Consider the following 26,893-nt stretch of genomic DNA (forward strand, 5'->3'; position numbering starts at 1 on the left):
CCAGATAGGAGCGTGGCGCCAGAGGACCGAGTACCTGATTAAAGACAAAAGACAATATCCGAGGAACATTGCATGGAATTACAAGGCCAAAGCCAAACCCAAGAGCGCTGGTGAAAGCGATCCGCTCCCATTGACATGGAAAAAAGGACTGAGGAGTGGCGCCGGTGGGCGGAGTCAGGGGAGTGCATGGTCCCAGGGCCGCGCCCCTCTAAATCTAAAGGGGAAGATTTTTTTCTGGTGAAAAAGGTTCCGTCTCCCATTCCTAGCGAGGGACGCCCATGCAGTATGGAGGAAAAGGGACGGGATGTAGGAGTACCTTCCCCCCTTGCCCTGCCCACCATCCCCACCCCCCAAAAGTGGGCAGAGTAAGGACTAGCAGTTGGCACGGCAAGTGATCAGGAAGAGGAAGTGTGCGCAGGCATATTCTGGTTATAAGCCCCGTCTCATATTTAAAATGTCATGCTGGGCAATAGACTGGTCCCATTCCATCCCAGAAAAAACATCGCACAGGTATGACATTATGAGAACATAATGTAGGAGTACTATACAGAAGTCTACACTGACACAAGTAGAAAGGTGACATGCAGGAGCCACACAGAGGAGAATGAGGACATCATCCCCTGATATGGACATGCACTCATCCTTTGCTGCCCACCATCACTCATACAAAGTGACACAGGGAGACTCAATAGAAAAAAAACACTTTCAGACATCCTTCCAAAACAATCGAATCTTTATTGACGGTTTGAATGCAATGACTCATTTTTACTCTTAAGGAAAATAAACATCTTTTAGAAACAGCTTCTCACACACAATCTTCAGTGTGAAGCAAATGTACTAATAAGAACACTAGTTTTAAACATTTACAGTCTTCATATATATTATATATATGTATATGTATACATATATATATATACACTATATAATGAGGCATTATATAATACACACAGTTTACCATTTTACAGTAATATGTACAGTATACCACTACATGGCCAGAGTGAGGCGTTGTGCCTGGAACAGAGACTGATACCCGAGGCAAAACTCTGGTGATGCACTTCAGCTGTGTATGGATTTAGCAGATTATTTGAACGGGATAGCGATCTTTCTCTACTCCAAAGCGGCGCCAGAAGGAAGGGAAAAGAACAGGGTTAATCCTGTGAGTGGACGCAAAGGAAGCTTGCGTAGGAAGCATGTAGGGTCACCAACGGACTGGATTGTTTAAAAAAAAATGAAATGAAGGGATACAGGACCACTCACATTTTAATGTGGCATTTGTTTGAAGGCATTTCTTGGAGGAACAATACTACCCTAACGCCTCAGTGCTGTGGTGTTAGGTGCTGCTTTTCGAATGGCCGAAACTTGTTGCACAGACAATTCTTTATGGCAAGCCCCTGAGGATGTCATGTTGGTGCCCTCAAAACTTGCTAGAAAACCCATAATAAAAATCAAAGTCCCCAGAAACTCCAGCACCCAAAACGAGTGATCCAGAGTTATACAAAAAATGATTTTAACTTATGAAAGGCCCCTGAACACTGGCAGCAGCCTGCTTTCCATCTCAGAATTTACTACTGCTCGGAGCGTTATTGCACAGACGGGGAAAAACCACACCTGGAACTCTTAACATGAAATTATTAATTCCAAACATAGGGGCACATACTGCAGGAGACTTTTTCAGGGCAAGTGTTCAGTGGAACAGGAAATCAGATCTTGGCTTGGCTTTCCTTTACAAACCATGCAGGGATGCAGCAGCGGTTGCTCGGGAGTTGTGCTGCATGGATATCTGGAGGTAATGGAACTCATCTGCAAGTCATTGACTTTCCCTCTCTAGGAATGAATACTATCACCACAAGGCTACTGATGAAGTAGTGAAAAGGCTCCACTACACTTTTGAAAGTGCTCAGATTACCGCCACGGTTGAGGCAATGCCTATAATTGAATTGTGCTAGTGTCTCTCTGCAGCACTAACAGGCACCAGAGTGATGGTCGCTAGGAATAATTGTTTTTTTCAGAAGCTATAGTTCATGTCTACATTTTCTGTCTCCTTCTAGCACTGCGAGAGGCCAGGGGTCTCTCTCTCTCTAGTGTGCATCGTGGCCTTCTGGTGATATAAGATTACTATTGAAAAAATAGCAAAGTAAATCAAGACGTCTAGACATGAAGATTTCGTATTATGAAGATTATACAACATCAACAATGGTGTTCTATATGCTGCCCAAACAGTCAAATTGTTATTTTCTTAGTGTTTGAATCAACTTATTATTATTTTAACCATGCCTGGAGCTATTGTACATATGCGTGAATTTGTTAAAATGTCCAACTCGACAATTTGTTACAATTCTGTGTCTCAGGTGAGGATTTGGGAGATTTGATAAAGGGGCCCTTCACTGCAGAACCTTTTACCACAGATGCATCTTTGTAACAGGTGACAACATGGTAATCGTGAACCAACACATTATAACAGAATATAAATGCCTGTACCTTACAATAGCATGGTCTAATGAGCAGTCAATGTTAATATAGTGCTAGTGAAAAATGAAGAAAAAAACAGAAGGTGCCACAATGCCACCAAATGCAGCTCCTGTGTACAGTTCAATGTGTCTTACTGCTTTACCAACCTACAAGTGGATTAGCTTCAGAACAATACCCGTTTTTTTTCCAACCAAACACGTGACCAGGCGACATCTATTTCATTAGCAATGAGGTCAAGGTCCAACCAAAGATTTTTTGGTGGCCGAGGGTCAAAGTTAATCTTTTACTCTGACCCTCGTCTTCATCTGTTAAAGCTTTGAGCTAAAGATGGCCTCATGGTGAAACGAATGCAGTGATGAAATGGGGATGCAGAAGCCGTTCACAGGCAAGTAACTTTCAAGCCTTATCTCTCTTCACTATCACACCACAGCAAGCCCTTTCTTTACAACAGAACTTCTAACTCACTGTTTACTTTGGTGATCCTTTATGAACCCTCCCCCCACCCCACACACTCAAAGTTCTGCTTTGTAGCTTTTCTGCAAATCCGGTATATAGCAAGAAAGTGGGTGGCCATAGTAAAACATTCTAAGTTTTAAAACATTTCAAAGTAGGACTTAACTGCAAAGATATTACATAGTCCTGAATCATATAAAACTAGCAAGAAGTCTGTGTACATACACTTACCTTGGCCAAGCAGCTAATAAGAAATGAAAACGAGATGCAAGGAAACTAACAAAGCGTCTTATTTTTGTTGCCTATCCTACCATCACATGATTTGGCGGGCTGCCGGTACAGTGGCTTCATCCTAGGCAGTGAAAGATTACACTGGACTCACAAGTAGGCTGGCGCTTGGTCTTTGTTGAAAGCCAAGGACCAAGACTTTGGAATCAATCAGCACAAACCTCAGATGTTCTTGACATTCTCTGTTAAGAAAATGTGTTGTGCACAAATGCCCTTTTGGATAACACACCATAGCACTCAGTCTACATACATACAGTCTGTGTTTCTCAAGTATGATAATGTTGGGTGGGGCAAGGAAACTTTTAAATTGAGATGCAGATTGCTAGTTTTCCAAGTCAGAAAGCAAGTTGGTCGCCCAATAATAATGACGTCTGTACATGGAATTCTGTGGAAAGGGCCCATATGCCCACTCTGACAAATAGCCCACCTACATTAAATGAGCCCGGAGGCCCACCTCTTATAATGCTTTTGCTTGTGGAAATTGTAGAATTATCCGGTATTCAATGGAGGCCTGATATATTCATATTAAACACATCTTCAGGAAGATGGAGGGGCTAAGGAGGGAGATTACATTGATTAGCATTCCACGTCCATGTTCCGATTTCCACATTAGTCTGTCCGGGCATATCCATCATGTTAAAGAAATGAGTACCTCGGGAGGCAGGGGTCCTCCATCCTATACCCCTAACAAGACGCCCAGTCAAAATACCATCATTTCCACCTGAGTGACAAATGTGAAGGGTCTTGGAGATTTGTGGGAAAGGTATCTTGCATGTTGTGAAGTCCATGGCAATATCCTTGTATACATTACAAACAAGCCACTATAAATGCTGAACACCACAGAGTAAACACAAAGTAAAGGAACACACAAAACATGTTGGTATCTCAAGATGAACACCTATGATTGGCGAAACGTGTATGCCACCCCAACACTGCTGGGTTTTATCAAGTGGCAAAGTTTATGGAATAGTGTTTCCTGTATCCATACTAAACAGTAGAGCAAGTTGCACTGTAACCTTTTAAAATTGTATGGCAGGAAAAGAGATGCATGGAATGAGGTAACCGCACTTAGGGTGAAGCTTCTCTGCGCTTAAAACATGTATGCAAATCTTGTGTGGATGAGAACAAACCCTGCTGGCACCCGTGGCAAAGTAGAAAACCGAGCTGGTTAGTGCAGTATAGTGCATGTCCTTGAAGAGTCAATGACAGTTTTGGCCCACTCACAATGGAAGCATAGCATTTCGGCAAAGCCCACAAAACACACCATTCAGAGCCCAGAGGTGGGATATTGTGCAGGGTTTCAACTCTGCTGGACTGCTCTAATGAGTGTTTACCAAGTACAGTCAACCACAGGGAAGGCTACATGGATGGCATCCTGGAGAAGACAAATGACAAAGACTAGGAAGGAACCAACGGCACGTAATGAGAAAACAGGAGTGAGTAGCCCAGAAACAGAGAAATGTCTGAATGGCTAGTGCTCAACCGATCCTCCTCCTCCCCTGATGTTATTTTCCCGGGTGCCAGAGGTTTCCTACGCCTCAGTATGTGTTGAAAATGAAGCTTCTCATGCCACTGCATCTCGCTGCAGATAGTTGCATACATTCTCATAGAAGAAAGGCCTTCGAGGAAAGTTATTTAACACAATACTGTTGACACAATAGCCAGTCTTATAACCATGTGTACATATTTCAGGCGACAGCCATTTTCTGTTTTTGCCATCTTTCATATTTTCTCCTGCAGGTTCCTAAATTGCCAAATCAGCTGGGCACAACCAATATGTCCATCTACTGTCCACATTGTGTCTTTTGATTTATATCTGGGCTCACACAAAAGGATCCATTTGCATCCACTCTTAAAGCCCACTTCCCATGCAGTCCCATCCTGTACCAATCTCTACCCTTCACATTATCAGGCCAGAGCACTAAATGAAAAAGGAAAGGCACTGTGGTACCTCCCTGCGACAGTTATGATCACTGTTTATTTTCCTTTTTATTTCTATAACTGTATGCATTTGTGTTGAAAATAAAATCTAAAGGGGGAAATTATGACATTCAACCTGAGCACTACAATTTTCTGTTATGTATGAATGGGCCGATTAGCTCTTGGAATACGTCAGCTTGACAATATGCGTTGAATTCTGAGCAACAGTGGAATGCCGTTGAACAGGAGATATTTCCGAGCTGGCTTGGCTTCCAAAAGGCTGGTAGTGTTGGGGTATAGTCCATCACATGTCTGACGAGTCAGGAATGGGGTAGGCACCACCCTCGCTTTAATGGCTTGTCACAGACAATGGTTCTCCTTGTCCCCTGCAGAAGATCCACCACTGCAACCAGCCCCTCTGAATAACAGATCAAAGGGGTAACTGTGCAGAAAAAGTTTCTTGGGGTCCTTGTCTGTCACACAGAGATAAACAGGCCATGACAGGAGAAAAAGTGGTATCCCTGTACATGAATATATCTTAAAAGAGTAAAGGTGCTCAATGCAATGTAGTAAGCACACTGTAGTGAATCACTGACCCGTACAAAACAGAGGCAAACTATCCTTATTGTCATCACTTCGGGAACCCATGAGACACAAAGGGTGTCCTTAACCTTTAAGGGGTAAAAACACGAATCTCTTTAAATTTGTGGGCATGTTAAACTCGACAGGGAGACCTACGTTCAGGGTGACAAACCAATTTAGGAACCAATTTGTTAAAATTATGAGCTCTTTTTCTGGTACAAAATATCTTCGAAAGGTAAAATCCCACTGAAAAATCGTCTTTCAACTGAAAACCTCTGAATTTAATATATTTTACGTGGCTCAAAGTGGGACGGTACATGTTACAACAAATATGGATTTCCTAAAACATAACAAAAATAAAAAGGCAAATTAATGCTTTTGGTTTTCTGCACCAAACCTTTAGGTTTCAACAATTTTCAAAGTTTTCAATGCAAAACAATATACCATCTTGTCCTGCTCTTCAATCACAACCACCAAACTCCTTTCTCTCCCGAAGCCCCATCTCATATGTGACCAGTCTCCGCTGCTGTATTATTAGTGTTTTTGGATGGCTCTGTGTCAATTCAAACTGATACAGGAACATCTCTGACAAGGCATCACAAAATTCGCAGTCGCAAACTCGCAGACAAAGTGTAAGAGAACACATTTATATTTGGGACTACTGCCCATTTTAACAAGCCTTCCTTTTATTTCAGGGTATTTCCAATTGAGTTGAGCATGTGTGCAAGAGCTAAATGGTGAAAAAATTAAAGTCAAAAAGTGTGAATTTTGAGTGGACTTAAAATGATAGGGCCCTCACAAGTAAAGAGAATCGTCCAAGCACTGCTTAATGCTGGTGGAGAGTAGGGAGAATGTCTACTTGCCAAGAAAGACTAGCGTCGGCTCAGGAACTGGCTGGAGATGCTCTAATGGATACAAAGCAGTGGCGCTTCACGAGGGCTTAGGTAACCGACAGAGGAAATTGGGGAAATACACAATGTAGCGATTGCCACAGCTGAGTGCTCCCTCCACACTTACACTGCTAGAGGGAGAGTCTGAATTGTAGACTGCATCTCCATCCCATAGCCAAACTTACAGAAAGACACAATTGTTTCCTGGGCATGAGGTGGTATTTGAAACCTAACCATGAGGTGGAAGTAATATCTCCAAGAAGAAAAGTATGAAAAAATACAAATAATATCAATAAATTACACTGTTTTTTCAGTTTCTTGCTGTTTTCCTTAATTTCGAACGTTTGTACGTTTTCCATGGAACCGAGGGTCAATAAAATCTTGGTAAATTCACCCCCAGTCGTTGTACACTGAAAATGCAGACAGGCCTCGTGCAGAGTATTCTGGTCAGGGGACGTGGTCCACACCCCACTATCATGGATCACTTTGGGACAGACATTGCAGGAATGCTATCAGGACCTAGCACAGCAATCTCCACCAGACGGAGAGCATTGCTCCATGGCTGTGATGTGGTTGTCATTGACATCTTTCCTTATGTCAGAAAGGCAGCAGTCTCTATGAAGCTTCACCAGAAGAATTCGAGCCTGGAACTCCTGCATCCAACAGCAACAGGCTTTAAACGAGGAGCTCATAAGACAAGAAGAAGCAATCAAAATTGGGTGTTTCTTGTCTCTCTCCAGCTCTCTTTTCACTGGGTCCTAGTAATAACCTTGTTGCATCATCAAAGGGTGCGACATATTTTCTGACTTGTGGATCACAGGAAGTGCCGCTGCGAGAGAAATAACAATAAAATACTGTGAGTGATTAAATAATTAAGATCTATTTTTAGCTTTGGCTTCAACAGGTGTCACTAGCTGCATATATGTGTACAAAAAACTGATACAGAAAGCATATTTATTTATTTACATTTGTATAGCGCAATTGCAGCCCAGAGGCATCGAGGCGCTGTTACAAGAATATGTTGGACTTATGATTAAAAGAGTATACAGGTGACAAGAGGTCTCGTGGTTACACAGATACAAAGATACACGCAATGAATTATACAGATTCATAATGATGTAAGGCGCATTTCATACAAAGAGCTTGGTTTTGATGGCTTTGCGGAAGGCTTGGTGGGACCAAATCATTCTAACGTGTGGTGGCAGTGCGTGGCTGCCTGGGTAGGGAAACTGGAGCCACCGGTGCGCACCTTTGGGCGTGACAATCATGTTGCAGTAGCACTTTCTTAGGGGTCTTGTGGCAGTGTGCTTGGTGATTCTATGGGTCAAGTAGGGTGGAGCGAGTTCATGTAGGCATTTGTGGGTGAGGGCGAGTGTTTTCAAGACAATTCTCTCTTTGACAGGGAGCCAGTGGGCCTGTCTTCTGATTTCAGAGATATGGTCTCTTCTTGCGGTACCTGTGGCTGCCCTCAGCGCGTTGTTTTGGACTAGCTGCAGTTTGGCAATGTTTTTATTGGAGGTCCCAACGAGAAGGGCATTGCAGTAGTCCAGCCTTGACCCGATTATTGCCCTGGCAATGGTGAGGCAGTTTTGGCGCGACAGGAAGGGCATATGTCGGTTTGGTACTTTTTTCTAACCTTTGCAAAGGGATACACATATGCCAGCATGATATTCTTTTATCTACATTCTTGTCCAATTATTGCAATTTAAAACCAAATTTTCCGCTAAAGTTATTTACAACTTTATGGTTTAATTGCATCTATTCCGCCTAGCCTCATTTACACTATTTTCACATTTAGGTGAATTAAAACAGTTATTTCTGTCTGCAAACGCACCAGTTTGAAAGGTAAGGGGCCAAATCCGATGATCAAGCAGTTTCTGATGTAATGCAAATGTCTTAATCAAATGTCCTCTTAATGTCTAAGGAATACAGTGTCCCAGCACAGAGGCCTGAAAGAAAAAAGTTAGCTTGACTCATTTGTTTTTTTTGCTTAGCATAGACAATGTAAAACACAGTAGTAAAATGCTAATTTTATTGATATCATTTTTAGAAAACTGATATATAAAACATCCAATGTTAAAAATAGCTGCATGGGGCATACACATCTTCCGAGAGAAAATCTAAAAATATGGGCTTTCCCAATAATAGTTATTTTGTTGCTGTTGGCTCTCAGGTTCGGTGTTCAGTGTTTGATGTGAAATGGCCATCTACTAGTTAGTACAGTGAAATACAAGAAGAGTTACGACTGTAGACTTTTTTTCCCCCAGGGATATATTTTGAACCACATATACTTAACATTTATATTTTTGTTTTCAAAGGACACGAGCACAAAAGGCCTATGGTTACAATTACACAGATACAATTTACAAAGTGAAGTTTTAACATTTCTTAAATATTGCACTTAATTCCCAATAAAGATAGGTTGAGTCAAAGTGCTGATCTAGTTAATAATCTCACTGTTTCCCTTAAGGTGATGCCACGGCTCAGTGATTAATGGAAACACAAAGGGAAGAAGTGGAGTCAAAAGTTTAAAAAAAGAAAACGAAGTTTGACAAGCACAGCAAAAAACAGCATAATAGCAGCAGTGGTCACAGGTAAGTCATTGCATTAACAACCATGTGGTTCAGTTGAAGAGTTACTTTATCACTATCTGAATCTTTAGCAAGGCATGCCTGAAATTCCCCCCATAGGTCTGTCGGCCGAGACGAGATCGGCTGTATTGTTATACACGTATCTTCAGAGTCAATGATCCATGTTAGTTCACTCAGCCAGTCCATCACAGTGGGCGGATATAAATCCTTCCATTTACGTAAAAGACAGCGCTTGGCTACCATGCAACGAATACTCAAAGGATCTCAGCAGTCTCTGTGGAACCTCCCGCCACACCCCAAATAACACACTCGTAGGCAACTTCGGCAGCCGCCTCCCAAGTATAGTGAAGAATGCATCATAGGCCTCGTCCCAAAACTGCTCAAGCTCTGGGCAAGACCACAGCATGTGTATATAGCCGGGATCCGTCTCACCACACCTCAGGCAACAATAATCATGCTCAGGGTATAGCTTCTTCAGTTTGCTGGGGTGTAATGAAACGTGCCCACACAAATCACATCAAACATTTACGGCAAAACTAGCCGTTTCAACAATTATTACGACTGAAACGGAATAGTAGCACGAAAGAAGCATACGAGCAAGAGGCTAACATCCTTTCTAAGAAGTTGAGAGAGGGCATCTAAAGAAAGTTATTAAAGAAGCTGCCAAAAGGGCCTATAATAATCATTGTGAGGCCTAATTGGAAAAGACCAGTAAAAAAACATCTGGATAACAAATCGGTATATGTGTCGACATACAGTAATCTAAGTTTCAAAATACATAATATCATGAACACACACTGGTGGGTATTTGAAACGAGTGGGTCGAAGTTTGCACGACCGCTCTTGGCGTACCAAAAAAGTGCACCAATTGGAAACATTGCGAGCAAGAGCAAGCTGTCCAATACCGAGAGAAAAACAAGCTCTGTGCATAGTGCTTGGGGTTTAAGTCCCATTAATGGCCAATTTCCATGTGGAAAATGTGGGGCATGTAAACATAAAGCTAAATACAAAACGGTGGAAATCAGTTTGGAAAAACCCTGGGTACAGAAAGGATTAACCAACTGTAATTCTGAACATGTAATATATAGATCACATGCCCAATTGGGCTTAACTACATGGGAAAAACCGACAAAAAGGTTAAAACACAGATTATGAAACACTAGCAGTTTGAAAAACCAGATTGATCAGGCTCCTATGGTGAAACGTGTGTGTCTGCTAAAACACGGGTGGGAAGACTTCACTTGGACTGTACTCCCAAAAATAACTGGGATCAATATTAAAGACAAAGAGAGAAAACTAATTAAGAGTGAACAATAACTAATTTTTTCTACCAAAAATCTACAGTAGAGGCCTGAAGGAAGAGATGGAACGGCTTAAAAAAATCTGATTAGAAATGTGTTGCCTGACCTCAGAAGACAGATGGCACAGGTCCAGTAGAGCTGAATTTATGCACCAGATTGTGCTAGGGCAGTTACTGAGATAAACATTAGGAATAGACATGAATGTTACTGCCATGTTATTAAGAGTATCAATGCCACTGCCTAGTAGGAAAGCATCGCAGGCCGTTAGTGCAGGACGGCTCAATAAGGGAGACTGAATTGCGGTCTGACCCGTCTTATCATACCTGTAAAGAAAATTGCTTTGTCGCAATTATATGAGACTAGGCATTCTTGTGTGCACGAATACAGTGGAAGCAATGAGAAATGTACAGATAAATGATTTAGACACAGCCAGATGTGATGGGTGGCAAAACACAATAGAGACTGGCTGGTGAATCCTGTTCCAAGATAGCCACCACCATTTTTTTGTTATTTGAGACCGAGCACGAGGAGCGTTAGACTTGGACGCTGGTACAGGCGAGGGAGACGAGAGCAGAGAGCTCACGTCTGATAACGGGCAGGTAAATGGGTTCCTCAACACCAGATGGATACTTTCCGGAGGACGTGAGGCAGCCTATTGAGCAGCTACACTAATTACGTAATTGCTTATTTAGGACTTCAAGACGCCATCTCTATTGCAGACAACTCACACAGGCCGCCGGCGACGATCACAGCAGCTGTTGAGTGGGCTGGATAAAAGCAAAAAAACTAATAAAGACGTGGAAATGGCATGCATAAGGTAAATGTGCAGAAAAAGTAGGCATGGCGCAGTTTTTCAGAAGCCGAACGTGTGGGGTTCCATATAGGCGACTGGACTTTTATTGTATTTCATTCAGTAGATCTTGTGCAGAATGATGAAGATCTACAATTTCTTTAAGACCACCATACCGGTGGACTCAGAAGTTTAAGAACGCATCCATAAAGGAGTGCCTTGAGGAGCATGTGTGAATAGTTTCCTGTTTTTCTAGAACTGATAGAATATATAGAAATAACTTCTGGAGGATAGTAAATGAGTAATGTAGGTGGGAACTCACTAAAGGTGGATACAATATAACCCTAGCAAAAGGGATTTATACAGTTTTTCGCATGTTTTCCGTAGGTGAGAGCTTTATGAGCACCTGTATGGTAATTGAGACACTGGGCTTCGTATCACTCCGTAAAGGACTCCCCATGAGGTAATTTAGTTTCCTGAGGGTAAACGAATTTGGACGGCCGATTCAATTTATTAGAAGCACTTTGAGCTAATATGTGGTATTTTTATTTTTCAGAAGAAGGGAGGACGTAAAGTGAAAGATGTTTTTAGAAAGACATGGTGATTCAAGAACTGATTATTTTGAATAGTGACAGACAATAGCTCCTGAAGAATGTTCACCACTTGGAGGGTTATAGAACAAACACTTCGAGCAGTAGAATGGACTGACTATTATAAGTCCTCACCTGATCTAGACGTCTTATTCAGTAGTGTGAGAAAAATGAGTTGGGCTAGGGTGTAAAATAGTCACTAGAGCATTTCAATAGTTTTTAAGTGTTTGTATATGTATATGTGAACTGTTGTGTTTTTACTTGGTTTTAGAAATGAACTGAGTTTACATATTAATAGTTACTCACTGTAGTGAATAACATAATTTTAATCCATAGTCCCCTTTGCTGCATGGGCGTCCCTCGCTAATGACGGGGGACAGAACCCTTTTCACCCGAAAAACCTTCCCCTTTAAATCTAGAGGTGGGCTGGGCATGGCCTTGGGTGCATGTGCTCCCCTGCCTCTGCCCACCGGCACCACTCCTCAGTCCCCATTGACACGTCGACAATATTTAACATCGCCTAATGAGATCAGTATTATTAGGGAGCAGGATGGTGGGACGGTTGGAAGAAAGGGGACTATGGACTAAGAGTACGTTAGTCACTACAGTAACTAATAATTACTCTTCTGCCCCATGCCCTTTCCTCCATACTGCATGGGCGATTACAACTGAATGTAGCCCTAGGGTGGAGAGGAAACCCTCCTTAAGAAAACAGATTCCTTAGAACCGCCTTTCTGAAAGCCGCGTCGGACTTCGAGCCGGCGTCCAGAAAGCCGAAGGGGTGGACCAGGTGGCCGCCCTGCTGATGACCTGCCACAGAACCTGCCGTTAGAATGCAATGGGTGTGGCCTTGGCTCTGACAGCGTGGGCCTGCATGTTAGCTGGCAGTGGTTTGTGCTGCCCCTCGTAGGTCTCCTTGATGGCCAAAACCATCCACTGTGCTATAGAGGCTTTGGATGCCTAATACCCGGGTCTTGACACCCCCCCCCCCGAAGTTGACAAACAGTGCGTCCAAACTGCGGAAGCCCTTCGTCCTGTCCAGATAGAATTTCAGAGTGCGACTGACATCCAGACAGTGCAAGACCCACTGAGCCTTGTCCTTAGGGTAAGCAAAAAACGTAGGTATGACCATTTCCTCATTTAGCTGGAAAGCGGAGGGTACCTTAGGTAGGAATGCAGGATGTCCCCTCAGTACCACCTTATCCTTGTGAAAAGTAGAATAGGGTTCTGAGGCCACCAGAGCCTAGATCTCACTGACTCTGCGAGCCGAGGTGAGGCCCATCAGCAAAGATGTCTTAATGGTGACCAGCCTGATGTCCGCAGACGTTATTGACTCAAAGGGCTTGTGCGCCAAGGTGCCTAGCACTACATTCATGTCCCACACGGGGTGTGGTTTTTTGATGGGTGGGTAGAGCCTGGAGAGGCCTACCAAATGTCTCATCACTATCTGGTTGGAAGAGGAGAAGACCACCTCCTCTGAATTTCTGTAGGCCCCTATGGCTGCCAAAAAGGTGCGGCATGCATCGACCTGCATGCCTGAGTGGGCAAGGTGCGCAGAGAAGGAGAGCACATAATCCAGCGTGCACGTAAGGGGGTCCTTAGAGTCCGCCCAGTGACAGAACCAAGTCCATTTACTCTTGTACTGGCTCCCAGTAGCCTTGCTCCTAGCACCCTGAATGATTTCTAGGTTAGCCTGTGATAGGCTCAGGTGTTTCAGCGTGACCTGCTCAGGAACCACGCTGCAAGGGCTAATTTCTGTGGGGTGGATGACCCTGCCCCCCCTGCTGTGCCAGAATATGAGCCGGGCCCATCGGTAGTTGAATGGGTGGCCTGTCCGTGAGGCTGAGAAGCTCCAAGAACTATGGTCTTGCCAGCCACCACAGAGCTATCAGATGGATGCTGAGGTGACATGATTCCTTTTACTTGCAGATCACCCTGTGGACCAGGGGTGTGGGAGGGAAGGCATACTCGGTCATGCCGTTCCACTGTGGAATGCGTCGCCCAGGGAGCCTGCGTCCTGCCCCTGCCAGGACGCGAACTGCTGGCACTTCTTGTCGTCCCAGGAGGCAGAAATATCCACTTGAGGATGCCCCATCTGCTGAAGATCTCCAACAACACCTGATCGTTCAATTGTCACTCGTAATTGTCCGTTCCCAGTCTGCTGAGCCAGTCCGCCTCCAAGTTGGAATCCCCAGGCAGGTGGACGGCCGAGGTAGATGTTCTCCAGGGCCCAATCCCACATGCTGACCGCTAGGCTGCACAGTGGAGGGGACCTGGTACTCCCCTGCTTGTTGACATAGTACATGCTGGTGCAGTTGTCGGTCTGGACAAGGACAACCTTGCCCCAATGTGCAGAAGGAAAGCTTTGAGAGCTAGCCAGATGGCTTTCAGCTCCAGCCAGTTGATATGAGACTCCTGCTCCTGCCGGGTTCAGACTCCATGGACACTGTGGCCCCCCAGCCCTCTAGGGAGGAGTCTGTAGTGATGGTGACCTGCAGGGCCGGCTGTCGGAAGGGTTTGCCCTTCCGCAGGTTGCAGTGTCTGGACCACCATGTGAGGTCCGAGTGGAGAGAATGAGGAATGTTGACAAGCTCTGCTTTGGAAGCCCCGCTCCTGATTCCATGAGGCTGCAAAGGGCAGCTGTAATCTTGAGTCTCGCGTGGGGTATGGCCAGTAGGACAACTGCCATGATACCCAATATGTTGGTACCACCAGGCCGATGACACTTCTCTGGTGAGGAAGTGAGTAGTGGCCCTCTTAATGGCTGTGATCTTGTCCTCCGAGGGGAACACTCTCTCGGAGCTCGTGTCCCAGATGAGGCCCAGGAAAGTCAGTCTCTGCAAAGGCTGAGCTGAGACTTCTTGAGGTTTAGCGAAAATCCCAGCACGTGGAGTGTAATCATAAGGGCGAAGGAAGTGTGGTGAACTGCCTCCGGAAATCTCACCCTGACGAGCCAGTCGTCCAGGTACGGGAAGACGTGGTGGCCCTGTGCCCTGAGGAGGTCCACTACTGCATTCATGAGTCTGGTAAACACCCTGGGGGCCGAGTTGAGGTTGAAGGGTAGCACCCTGTATTAGAAATGGCAGCCAAGGATCCTGAATCGCAGAAAGGAGTGATGCGCCTGCCAAATCGGGATGTGTAGATAAGCGTCCTTTAGATCCAGAGAACATCCAGTCTCTCTTGCACAATGTCTCCGCTATGAGTGCTGACATAACCATCTTACATTTTTGAAGTGGGAGGGAGCGGTTGAGGGTGGAGAGGTCCAGAACAACTCTCAGGCCAGCCTGGTTCTTCTTTTGTATGGTGAAAATCCTGGAGTAGAAGCCCAATCCTTGCTGGGAGGATGGGACTTCTTCCACTGCCTGCCTCTTGACGAGCGACCAAATTTCCGCCAACAGAGTTGCTGTCCCAATCTGTGGGACCGGAGGGTAGGAGGGCGGAGAGGGACGGATCGGTAAGCAGTACCCCGTGGATACCAGTGAGAGTATCCAGGGGTCTGCGAATTCTGACACCAAAACTGTGCGCGAAGGGCAAGCCTTCCCCCCACCGGAGACACGTGGATCCGAAGGGACGTGTCATGCCTTCTTTCCCTCTGAGGCTGATGCGGACGAGGTGGACTGAAGCCTTCCCCCCACCGGAGACACGTGGATCCGAAGGGACGTGTCATGCCTTCTTTCCCTCTGAGGCTGATGCGGACGAGGCGGACTGGAAAAAGCACTTACTCCACCCCCTTTGTTGTTTACGCTGGTGTTGACTCAGCGAGCGGCTGCGTTGCCTGGACCTTCGATCTTGGAAGCCGCGGAACCCTCCGAACTTCCCCCCTTGTCGAAGCGTTGATGTGACTGGGTGAACGCCTTGGCCGTGGCCTTTGTAAGGATAAAGACTTCTCAGTTTGCAAACTGTTTCTTTTTATCTAGCTCCTCATCAGTGGTGGATTGAAAGAGGTCGCCACGCTCGAATGCAAGGTCCAATATGCGTCCCTGGACGTCTGAGTTGAATTTAGTAGCCTGAAGCCAGGCAGTCCTTATGTCGGTGGCGATGTATATGGCCCGGCCAGAGGTGTCAAGGTGGGCCATGGTGGACTCCATGATGTCTTGGGCCACCATTTTTGCCTCTGCCAGTCCCACCTTCAATCGCGACTGGTTCTGCAGCGGAAGTTCTAGAAGGAAGTCCGCTATTTCTCGCCAAAGCCTCTGGTTAACGGCTGCCAGCCTGGCATCCGGGCTGGATTGACGAAGATGCAGCAAAGCGTTGGAATAAAGCTTCTTCCTTTATGCCTCCAAGATCTTCTCCTTCTTGCCTAGCAGCGCTGAGGAAGAGGTGGCCAAGGAAAACTGAGGCTTTGAGTAGTGTGATGCTGCAGCAATCACCGAAGAGTGCAGTTGAGTGTGGGCCCGAAAGCAAAAGTGGATTGCCTTCCATTGGCCTATAGTTGGCATCCAGGTGCTGATTGACAGGTTGGGCCGAGGGCGGTTTGAGCCACCCGTTCTTGGCCAAGGCAACAAGGTTCTTCTGCATCATGGGGAAGGCAGGCTGGTGAATTAGGTGGGTAGAGAAGGGAATATGCATTCTCTTAGGGAGACTAAGAATGAACAACCACCCGCTCTCCCTACTGTGAGGGCCGAGGCCCGTTGCGGCCTTCCGAGGCCGTCTGAAAGGTTTGTTGAGATGAGTTGGTGTAATTGTTGAGTAGTCCTCGATGCCATCGCCGAAGATGTTGCGGGAGAACGACTAACAAAGGACAGCAAGAGAATACTAGATTAAATTATTTTTTGTAAGTAAAGGTGATAGCCAGAAAGAACTCTACTATGAACGACCGACGATGGTGGAAAAAAACAATCTGAGGGACCTCGACGTGTGAAGCGCCATGGGTACAGTGGACATCACACTAGGAATAGTATTACTGGCACGCCCCGTCAATGTCTCTTTTCGAGTTTCGAAAAAACAACTGTAATACTTTGCAACTTTCACTAGATGTTGGCCTATGCATAGCATGTGATCTAAGCAGATTCCACAAGCCTCAAAATATATATATACAAAAAGGTGTCAGGGTGCCCCTCTGCCAGAAAGAATATGATAGCCTGTCCTGTGGGACTGTACCCACTCAGAGTCTGCAGCCACATGGTTTAGCTCACGGTACCTTTCACAAAGGAGGAATCTCCATTTGCATATCAGTCGTTGTCTCACCCACTTGAGCAGTCCAGCACATGGTCTACCCATACCTGGCTCCGCAGCCCACCCACAAATACACTACTTCACATGGTGTCTGTCCTCTTTCCCTCTCCCCACCTCAAACCTGATGCGATTTCATTCCTTTTCCGCCTCCAAATAGCTTTTTGAGTATTTGTCATTTTTGGCTTGTCCCGGTCTTATAGTGGGAATCGCTTGCATCAAGCAAAAATAAAATGGCAGGTTTTCATATCTGAAAATACTCTCTGCTGCAAAGCTCCATGGGAGATATATAAAAGTTCTTTGGGAGCAGGAAGCACCCACTTCTTCTTGGCTTTCTTGTGGCTAATCTGTCTCGCTGTGGTCTTCCTCCACTCTACGCCTCCTTTTTAACCTTCCTTCCTTTCTCGTCTGCTTCTTTCTCCATCTCTCTCCCGTAAACTGGAATCTCTGGGGCATATGAGGCCATGCTTGGCATATGATGCCATCAAATGGATACTGTGATGTTTTGGAGTACATCTCCCAACAGCCGTATACAGCATAGGTTGCATTTGGCATATGACAGCAGCAACTGGGCTGAGGCTGTACATTACATATAGTGAAATACCATTTGCATGGTGCTTTCTTGGTAATTTCTGGGGCATTTGAGATTGCAAATTACCAAGGATAAATATGCCATGGATATAAGGAACTATGTGGTGTTTATGGATCATTTGAGGATGACCTTGGCACATGAATGGAATCAATTACACATAAGGCATATGGTACCGTATACCATGCATAAAAGACCTTGAATGGCATTTCTTGGGTAACTGACGCGGCACTTCACATACGATCGAAGCAATTTGAGATGTGAGGCTCTCCCTTACACATGTGTGACCATACCAGGTGTATGAGGCATTAACTGACATTTGGTGGCATTACTGGACATCTGAGGATGCACTTAGCATATGATGGAAGCAACTGGATTTATACAACCATAACTTACATAATGTGACTAACTAGGCTGAAAGGCAATGGCAGTATCCTCAAATAGTGTCATCATGCCTGCCCCTGGGGACCCAGACCAGGTCCAGCAACCCCGGAAGCAGGCATCAAGTTATTTTGAGCAAGCCCAAAAACCCCTGCTAGGGGCTGTTTGGGTGCGGTCCTGGTGCCTGTGGCGCCAGGCTCATATGGAGAGTCAGTCCTGGTGCCACAGGCGCCAGGCTCATAGAGTAGAACTTACCTGATGCAGACCATGCTGCAAGCTTACCTGATGCAGACCATGCTGCAAGAGCTCCAAGCCAAATGAGGCTTGGAAGGGATTATTTTACCTAGGGACTATTTTTTTACTCGGGTGGGTCTGGGGAGGAATACTTACCTGGGACTACTTTGGAGGCTATTTAAACCACGCCTGAAGAGCAGCACACGCTTTGCATTATTCTGCATCCAGCAGTTTAACGCTCACCGTGCCTGCAAGTCTGCATCCAGTCTTCTGCCACGCCCGCCTCGAGTTTGGAGCTCCTAGAAAAAGGGAGAAAGAAGGAGAAAGGGTTAGAACAAGAGCAATACCTTTGATCCTTACCTGAATTCCCGATCCATCGCGCCTTCGAGCTGGAAGAAAGAAGTTATTTTATGCGCGTCGCCTCGCCTGCTGCAGCGCTGAACTCACCGGCCTTCGCAGAATCTTCACATTCCACCGCATCCTCCTGCATGTTCCCGCCGCATTCCGGCACCTAAGGAGTAGACAAGAACAGCAAGGTGAGCCAAGGGAATACCACAGAGGAATATTAGTTACCCCCCCATAAGACTTACCTGATTTTACCACCGGGGGTACTATTCCTCTTCACGGGTCCGCGCAGCTTCCACTGCATCTTCGCCGAACCCCGGCCCCTAAGGGGAAACAAAAGGACAGCAAGGTGAAACAAAAGGACTATCAAGGGGAACCCTCCTCACCACAATAGACTTACCTGATTTTACTGCAGGAGGTATTAAATCCCCCGAGACTTCATGCTTTCTCTCAGCGCCTGAATAAGGGAGAAAGCAACAGGTTACATATTGACATTATTTATCGAAATGTGTTGGAAATAAAATCCTTACCAGAATATTACCGGTTGCCACGAGGAACTCTTCACTAGGGTCAAGCTGCAATCTGCAAGGAATCGGACAAGAGTGAAAGTCAGGCATTTGAACTCTTACGAATTACATACTTTTCGGAGTCAATATTGTTATGGAACTCACCAATTCCTTCGAGCCAGTGAAGCAACTGGTTATCAACGCGCCCCTGCGCTCAATGCAGGATGGAGAGCTCATCTTTTCAAACCATCAGGTGAGACTATAAGAGGGGACATCAAAGGTGATCCGTGTGGAGAACAGCGGGGGTGGGGGGATTTACACTCAACTCCACGGGTGATTAATTCCCTTTCTCCATTTGCAGAAGAATATTCCTACGGGCCAAGCAAACGAAGCTAGGTGGGCCAGTCCAGTCCGTCATCTCGGCCCTACGCGTCACATTGGTGGAGACCGCAGCTGTTCAGTTCAGATCGACGCCTCTGTGGGAGCCAGGTGAGCGTAACAAATAGTGGCTACATTTGGCATACTGTTTTATGGCAGCAACTGGGCAATGTAGGGCTTTACTTGGCATAGGATTACTGATCTAAACTATGAAGCTATAATTGGCATACAATGGCAGTAAATTAAGCTCTAGTGGCATATTCATGGCAGTGCCCCTGGCTAAAGTAGGTTCTACTGCCTCTGCCCCCATTTTAACATGACTCCCCAGATGGAGTCTGAAGAGAGTACATAGTTAAAATATGGTTTGTATCTACAAAAATGTCTGCTTTAGTACCCATTTGGAATTTTATGAAACGTAAGCATATGTACTTTTCTTTAGACCAGCAAGTCACTTCAGGTGATGCAATCTGGGTTAAATGTCATGTGATGTGATCCAGGTCAAAGGCCATTGCTTCCTGTCATTTCATCGTGAGGGGGTCACCTTCGCTACCCCTGGCATTTTGGTGAATCGACGACCCTGGGATGGCCAGGACACAGAATCACAGAAGTGGTGAGGAAGCAGAGTTAGGCCTCTAGGTAAATATTGACTCCCACCCTCATGGTGGCAGCTCTGGGGTTTTTGTCTACCACTAGAGCTAGCCAGGACTAGGGCCTACTCAACACTCAGGATGAGAAGCAGACGACATGCCTTCCCCCAACCTAGGAGCCAAGGAACACTTAAAAGTCACGACTGTAAGCGACTGTTAATTGATCATTAATTTTGGGCAGGGTACGAGATCAGAATTCGTAAACTGAATACTTTAACTGTTAAGTTAAGGAAAAGCCACTCTGTTAATGATGAAGGTTTGCTTCGCATCTTCCAGGGTTTGGTCCAAACATGTGAATAGTCCTAATCTGCATTTGTTTAAACATTAGCTTCTGTGCGACTCATGTTGATCCTACGTGAGACTGCCTTTCCTCCACTGATCCCATACAACTCCCCCTGACTGCAATGCCCTCCTCCAGAAGCCCATCTTCTGGATATTTCACAGTTAGTAGTAAAAGTGGTACTATAACTACTGCACACATCAGAGAAGGGACAGAAATGGTACTTACATTTTTGTGCCCAAGAAGGAAGGTAGTCTGTGACCCTATCACCAATCTGTGGTTGCGCAAGGACAAGTTCAAGATGGTCATCCCTCCCCAGATCCTTAATTCTCTGGAAAGTCAGTCCTGGTTGGTGTTCCAAGACCTTCAGGACACAGCTTCATGTGCCGGTACAACTGAAGCCCAGTAGGTATCTGAGATATCTGGTTGGCAATACAGTACAAGTTTGAGGACCTACCCTTCAGCCTATCATCAGGACCCAGGGTTTTCACCATATTGCTGCCTTTGTGGCTGCTTGTCCTACATAGACAACTGGTTATTTTGTGCATGCTCCCCCGAGTCTGTATTATCTCACCTGTACTACGTGTGCCACCACCTGTACAACCTGAGATTTTCCTTCAACTGCAAAACGTCCTGCACCACACCCTCTCAGACGCTGAGCCTCAGAAGGACTGTTCGGGACACATGTTCAGGGATGCCTTTTCCACCAGATTACTGTGTCTTCAAGATTGTCCAGATGGTACAGCGCTTCTATGTGATAGTTCCACTTTATAAAGGTTGTACTTTAAAAAGATTTATTTATTGTGACCATTTTGTGTGAAGCCTTTAGAAACGGAAATAGCACACTACTGGGACTGGTTTGGGATTAATCCCCGCCCAAAATCCCTCAGGAAGCCGTACTCCTGGCAAACCTCACCCCAGACACACTGACCCATACACACAAACATGCATACACACTCATGTTTACCCGCTCCCCCTCCTCTTCCCTTCCACATGCTACACCCATTCTCACTCATCCCCCACAGACAGATACTCACAAACCAAAAATACTTCCCCCGGGAACCCACATCTGTCCTCTTTTGGCCCGGTCGAACCTGTCAGCCCCTGCGCGCACTCGTGTGCATTGTAGGGGCTTACAGTTCGATTTGGAAAGACCGCTCTGAGCAGTCTCAGACATGTCTTTCTGAATCGATTTTATTTTTTTTAACAAAAAATTCACTCCATATGAGTACAGCAGTTCCAATCCTAGCATGGTATAGTTATATAATTGGTTATTTATAACATGCTTAATACCCAGAGATTTCGAAGCGCAGACCAGGGATTTGAACCTTTGTTGTTCCACGTCGTTTTGCTTCCAAGGCAAGCGAGTTGTCCCTGAGCTATCCTCCTGAGATTGGTATCCAGGCCGCCTCTGCTTTTCTCTTCCTTGTGTGTCTCATGATCTCTTCATATTTCTGGTGCCAGGGGCCCAATTGCACATGAGATCACTCCTGTGATTGATACACTGTTGGTGGTTTCAGTTCAAAGGCAACATGATGGATGTCTTACAAGTCTCCAACATGACAGAGAATCTCCAGTGGTGGGCCCCAGAGACAACTTACTAAAGGGAGATCCTTTTCTGCAACATGGACCTCTGTTGACAGTGATGATGAATGACTAAATTAAGGGCTGTAGTGTTCATCTGGATGATTTGAGGTTATGCAGCCTGTGGACTCCAGCACAGGGAAAGCGTATGTCAGCCTGCTAGAGTGGCAAGCCATTAGGCTAGCCCTTGTTGTTTCTTCTTCCTCCTTGTGGGAAATGTTTGTCTAGATAATGGTAGTCAACAGCATAGCCATGCATTTCCTCGATAATAGGTGGTGTAGCTGTGCAAGGAAAGAAAGCAATGAGGTTCTGGGCTCTGGAGAACAAGGTCTCCCTTTCGGCAGCCAATCTGGTCAGGACAGAGAATGATGTTAAGGATGCTGTGTGCGGGCGTTTGGTCTCCCACAAGTGGGATCTATAACAGGAAGCCCTGGATGAGATCTTCACCTCTTGGTGGACATCTTCACAAACACTGCCAACCATAAGTGAGTATATCCGCTCAATGGAACAGGATTGTGACTGTGGTGAAAATACCTGGCTCTTTTTGACATGACAATCTGTCCTCTCTGGTCCCTCACTGCGACACTGTTGCTGCAGATCCACCTTCTGAGCTAGAGTAGTCTCAGACTTCATGCTTGGCTGCTGAGATATAAGCAGGGGGATCTGTCTGATGAGATACTGGATTTGTTCCTTTTGGCCAGGAGGACTGCCACCAAGTGGCTTCACACCAGTAGGTGGCATACATTATTTGGCTAGTGCAGAGAATATGGTCTGAATGCCTCTACTTGGAGAGCAACTTAAGTTGTTGATGATTTTCTGCTTTCCTTGACCCAAAGGTGCCTTCGAACCAGCAAAGTTTTGAGGTATTTGGACGCTTCAAGAGGACACCCACAGCATGACTCCTTCACTAAAACAAAATCCCATGCCTGACCTTACAGGTGGATAGTGGGGCAGCCAAAAGTGCCCCCATGAGCCAACTAATGCTGGGTTTAGGGGCAGCATGGAGAAAACCATCCGTCTACCCTCACCATGCCATGGAAGGGAAGCTGGTGCTTGTCACACTGCAGCCTTAGAAGCTCCTGTCCCTACATTGCAATTAAGAAAGGGTGGCGTCTAAGCCCTTGGCTCCCCACAAATGGTTGCAGAGATTGTTCATTACAGGGCCTGCAAAATCTACTAGCCCACTTGCATTGGCGAGGAGGTGTTATACTGGTGAAAATGGTGCGGTCTGAAACTTTTCACATTTACTGTAAACAAACTTTGTTTGCAGTAAATAGCAAATATAGGTTTAACTGTTCATGACTGTCCTTTTTGTAGCAAAATTGCACAAAATATGAAGTGTGCTTATGGTGAAATGCACCATTTTACACAGGTAAATATTTTGTCAACATGGGGCAAGTGCATTTCTCTTAGGTTGAGTATTTAAACTAATGAACTCCTCATGCAGGTCTAGTGGGATTGTTAAGAATTTACAAAGCCTGTACATACAACAACCGGAGGAACGTGTGGGACCGAAGTTTGAGCAGTCAACTAGTCACTTCATAACATCTCCACACTCACACATCGAAGACCTGGTTTGGTTAAGTGAGTGCAGGGCCAGGGTGTGCTAAGCAGAGAGCACCATTCATGGAGAGGAATTAGCCAAGCTAAAGTTCCACATCAGAACTGTAAACCATCCCCAATGGCAAAGCTCATCAGACAATCCCCATCCAAGCTGCATAAGGACACACATCAGAATTCCCTTCTGGCAGATAGAGGCTGGAGGGAGGGGTCAAGGCCCTATTAACGAAAAGGCCTGAAGCAGAGGGCAGTGGGAGTCTGGGGAAGAAGCTCATCTGGAGATGACTGGCAAAGAGTGCAGAAGGAACTAGAGCAGGAGAGAGGAGGCCAGAGCAACAGTCCAAAGAGGGAGGGAAACATGACATAACCAGGAGGCGGGGGATGGAGAGGGCAGATGGAGGGGGTGGGGATGATTAAAGGGGACAACTGACCCAGGAAGTGGGTGGGAGAGGAGGTGATAGACACAGGAGAGTACGGGGCCAGGGGGAAAAGAGTGGACAGAACTAGGAGGTAGAGGAAACCAGTAGTCGAGCCAGAGGAGAGAGTGGGGACCCGGCAACAACAATCGCGGGGGGAGGGGACGGAAGCAGGAGGTTGGGCAGAGAACAGAGCCACGTGGAAGGGACTGTCACAGGAGGTCAGGGGAGGGGAGTGATGCATGTCAGGGGTAGAGAACAGACGCAAGAGGGGAGGGGATGGATGCATGTCAGGGGGAGGGGACAGACCAGGTGGCCAGGGGGAGGGGACGGGCCCAGGTGGCCAGGGGGATCGGACGGGCCCAGGTGGCCAGGGGGATCGGACGGGCCCAGGTGGCCAGGGGGATCGGACGGGCCCAGGTGGCCAGGGGGATCGGACGGGCCCAGGTGGCCAGGGGGATCGGACGGGCCCAGGTGGCCAGGGGGATCGGACGGGCCCAGGTTGCCAGGGGGATCGGACGGGCCCAGGTGGCCAGGGGGATCGGACGGGCCCAGGTGGCCAGGGGGATCGACGGGCCCAGGTGGCCAGGGGGATCGACGGGCCCAGGTGGCCAGGGGGATCGACGGGCCCAGGTGGCCAGGGGGATCCGACGGGCCCAGGTGGCCAGGGGGAGGGGATGGACACAGGGGATCAAGGAAGGACCCAGGGGGTCAGGAGAAGGTGGGTAATATAACAAGCATTTGGCAGAACTGTGATACAGATCAGTTCCAAGAGAAAGACGATAGGAAAGAGACTCCCTAGGTACAAGCTTGAGATGGTAAGGAGGAGAGGCAGTTGGGGTTGGAGAAAAGGAGCAGACACACTAAACCCAGAGGGAGGGAAGTAGCGAGAGCTCCAGAAGGAATCCCATAGGCAGTCTAGGGTGGCCGCCTTCCATCTTGTTTCCTCTGCCTCATCATCTAAAATGGAGGAAATGAGCCTAGAACAAATGGTAGAGCACAAACCCATGAGATCCATAGCACAAAGACGGTTCACTACTCTCAGGGAAGAGTGGGTCTGTGCAAGGGTAAACATGTTGAGGTGGGGGGACGAAGTTAAAGAAGATGTCTCAGCAGCCATAAAACCTGGAGAAGAATCTCCTCTCTCTCCTGGGAGAGGATGGCCTGTGGCGGGAGGTGTTGGTCCTTCGTCAAAGAAGAAGTTAGAACGGGGGTCCAGGGGAATAACCCGGAAATATAAATAGCTTTAGTTATGGACTCCCCCCAACGAAAGGTGGACCAAATATGCCCTCCTCCCACATGTAAACATAAGGTGAATCACAACTGAGTCCCCATTACACCTTTGGCTAAGTGTTGGAAGTCAAACCACAGCTTAAGATAAACATTCCGTTTAAGGCACTGGCCACTAGAGGTACTATCTGGGTAAATGCACCTCTCCAAGAAACCGATGAAACTAGCAATAAACCTAACATCTGTGGCTTCCAAGAAAAAGCAGATGCAGTGTTCTTGGTGATGGAGAACATGGACTTGACCAACTAATAATTGTTTCCAACTTTGGTAAGTTGGTCATCAGTAGACAAGTGTAAGTGGTCCATTACCCTGAAAAGGGAGGTCCAGAAACTTGTCCTGGGCTTTCGCTATTGTGTTGGGGACTTGTGGTATGCTTGTGGGTCCAAGTGCATTCTCATGCAGATTCGATTTGCAATTACGTTTACATGTTGCAGTGAGATTTCCACATCTTAATGGAAACGGATTTGGCTTTCACAAGACCTACCAAACATGTCTCAGTGGAAGGTCTTTGGCAAACACTGCTGTGTTCTGCTACAAGTTGTGATTGCAGGATGACCAGTTGTCATCAACTTTCACTTGTCAGATGCAAAGTTATTTTTTGGTAGATTTTCCTACCCATGCTCTCTAGATAGTTTCCTTCTTTGTTCAAGTCCGAAGTGGAAGATACAACTGATCTTTGCCCTATTTGAAAGTTGATCAAAGCAGCATGTATTAAGTTAGGCAGTTAGACAACGTGCTTCCGATTGTAGAGCACAGTACCAGGTGTCGAAACTATTATTCACCATTGCTCTTTTTTTAATTTTATTTATTTAGACTTTGCCTGTTAAGTTTCATGTTTCCTGAGAGAACAAACGTCAAGACGCAAATCAGCAAAGTCCCATAGAGAGCAATCGGACACGCATTTATCACACCCTTCAGATGCAAATAACATGCTTTCAAAGGTGACTTTCTTCCTCTGGTACCCTGTGAATGTGGAGCTTCGAGACACACTTAAGGAGAATTGTCAATTCCCTTTAACCTGAGAGACTGGACCCTTAACACATTTTTTATTTTAATCTCCTGAGTGAGTAGACATTTTTGCCACTCACTCATTCTTTTTCTCTGACTGGGATTTTTATTTTTACTGTTTTATGGCATCTGGTAAACTCCATATGTTTAATACAGGCATCTGTTTTTACTTTGGGACAATCAGCCCCTTATTGTCATGAACCGAGGCTTCCTCCCCCAACTCCTCACCTGGATCTTCTGGGAAGGATTCTTTAGGGTTGGCCTCGGGCTTCTTCTGATCCTTTCTCCTTGAGGGAGTCTTGTCCTTTGGAGTTCAGAACTTCTTATCGTGTAGGTAGGGTCTGGCCCCTCCGGAGGCCACCTTGGTAGAGATGTAACTCTGACCTCGGGGATCCCCAGAGGGCCAGTCCTAATTTCCAGGGAAAAAGCACAAATGCAGAAAAAACCCTGTTTCCGGATGGGTTCAGGTGGGGGGTAGTTGGTTCCTCTCAATCGAAAAGGAAGGCAGAGCTTCTCCACACCAAAAGAGGAATACTTGTAGATAGTAGACAGATTCCTCAATAGTTCAGACTGCTGGGAGTATAAACTGCATAGAACTCCCGAAGTTCTCCTAATTAAATGCAGATAAG

At 46.2% G+C, this 26,893-nt stretch overlaps 1 protein-coding gene across 7 annotated transcripts in view; it reads right to left on the reverse strand.

Annotated features, from left to right (window-relative positions):
* Positions 1–715: 715 nt before the first annotated feature.
* RAI1 (retinoic acid induced 1) overlaps positions 716–26,893 on the reverse strand; it is a 2,051,579-nt gene continuing 2,025,401 nt past the window's right edge. For 6 of the 7 annotated variants that reach the window (XR_011302221.1, XR_011302217.1, XR_011302220.1 and 3 more), the window contains 2 exons: positions 8,437–8,551; positions 716–7,431 (listed from right to left, as the gene is read on the reverse strand). Coding sequence is in view for 1 of the 7 variants with exons in the window: in XM_069645726.1 (XP_069501827.1) it covers positions 7,417–7,431 (15 nt within the window). In the remaining 6 variants the exon portion in view is untranslated. The remainder of the gene's footprint in view (positions 7,432–8,436; positions 8,552–26,893) is intronic. The other variant, XM_069645726.1, reaches the window with a different exon arrangement.

Source organism: Ambystoma mexicanum, chromosome 2p (assembly GCF_040938575.1).
Source record: "Ambystoma mexicanum isolate Mex_15411 chromosome 2p, UKY_AmexF1_1, whole genome shotgun sequence".
Lineage (NCBI taxonomy): Eukaryota > Metazoa > Chordata > Amphibia > Caudata > Ambystomatidae > Ambystoma > Ambystoma mexicanum.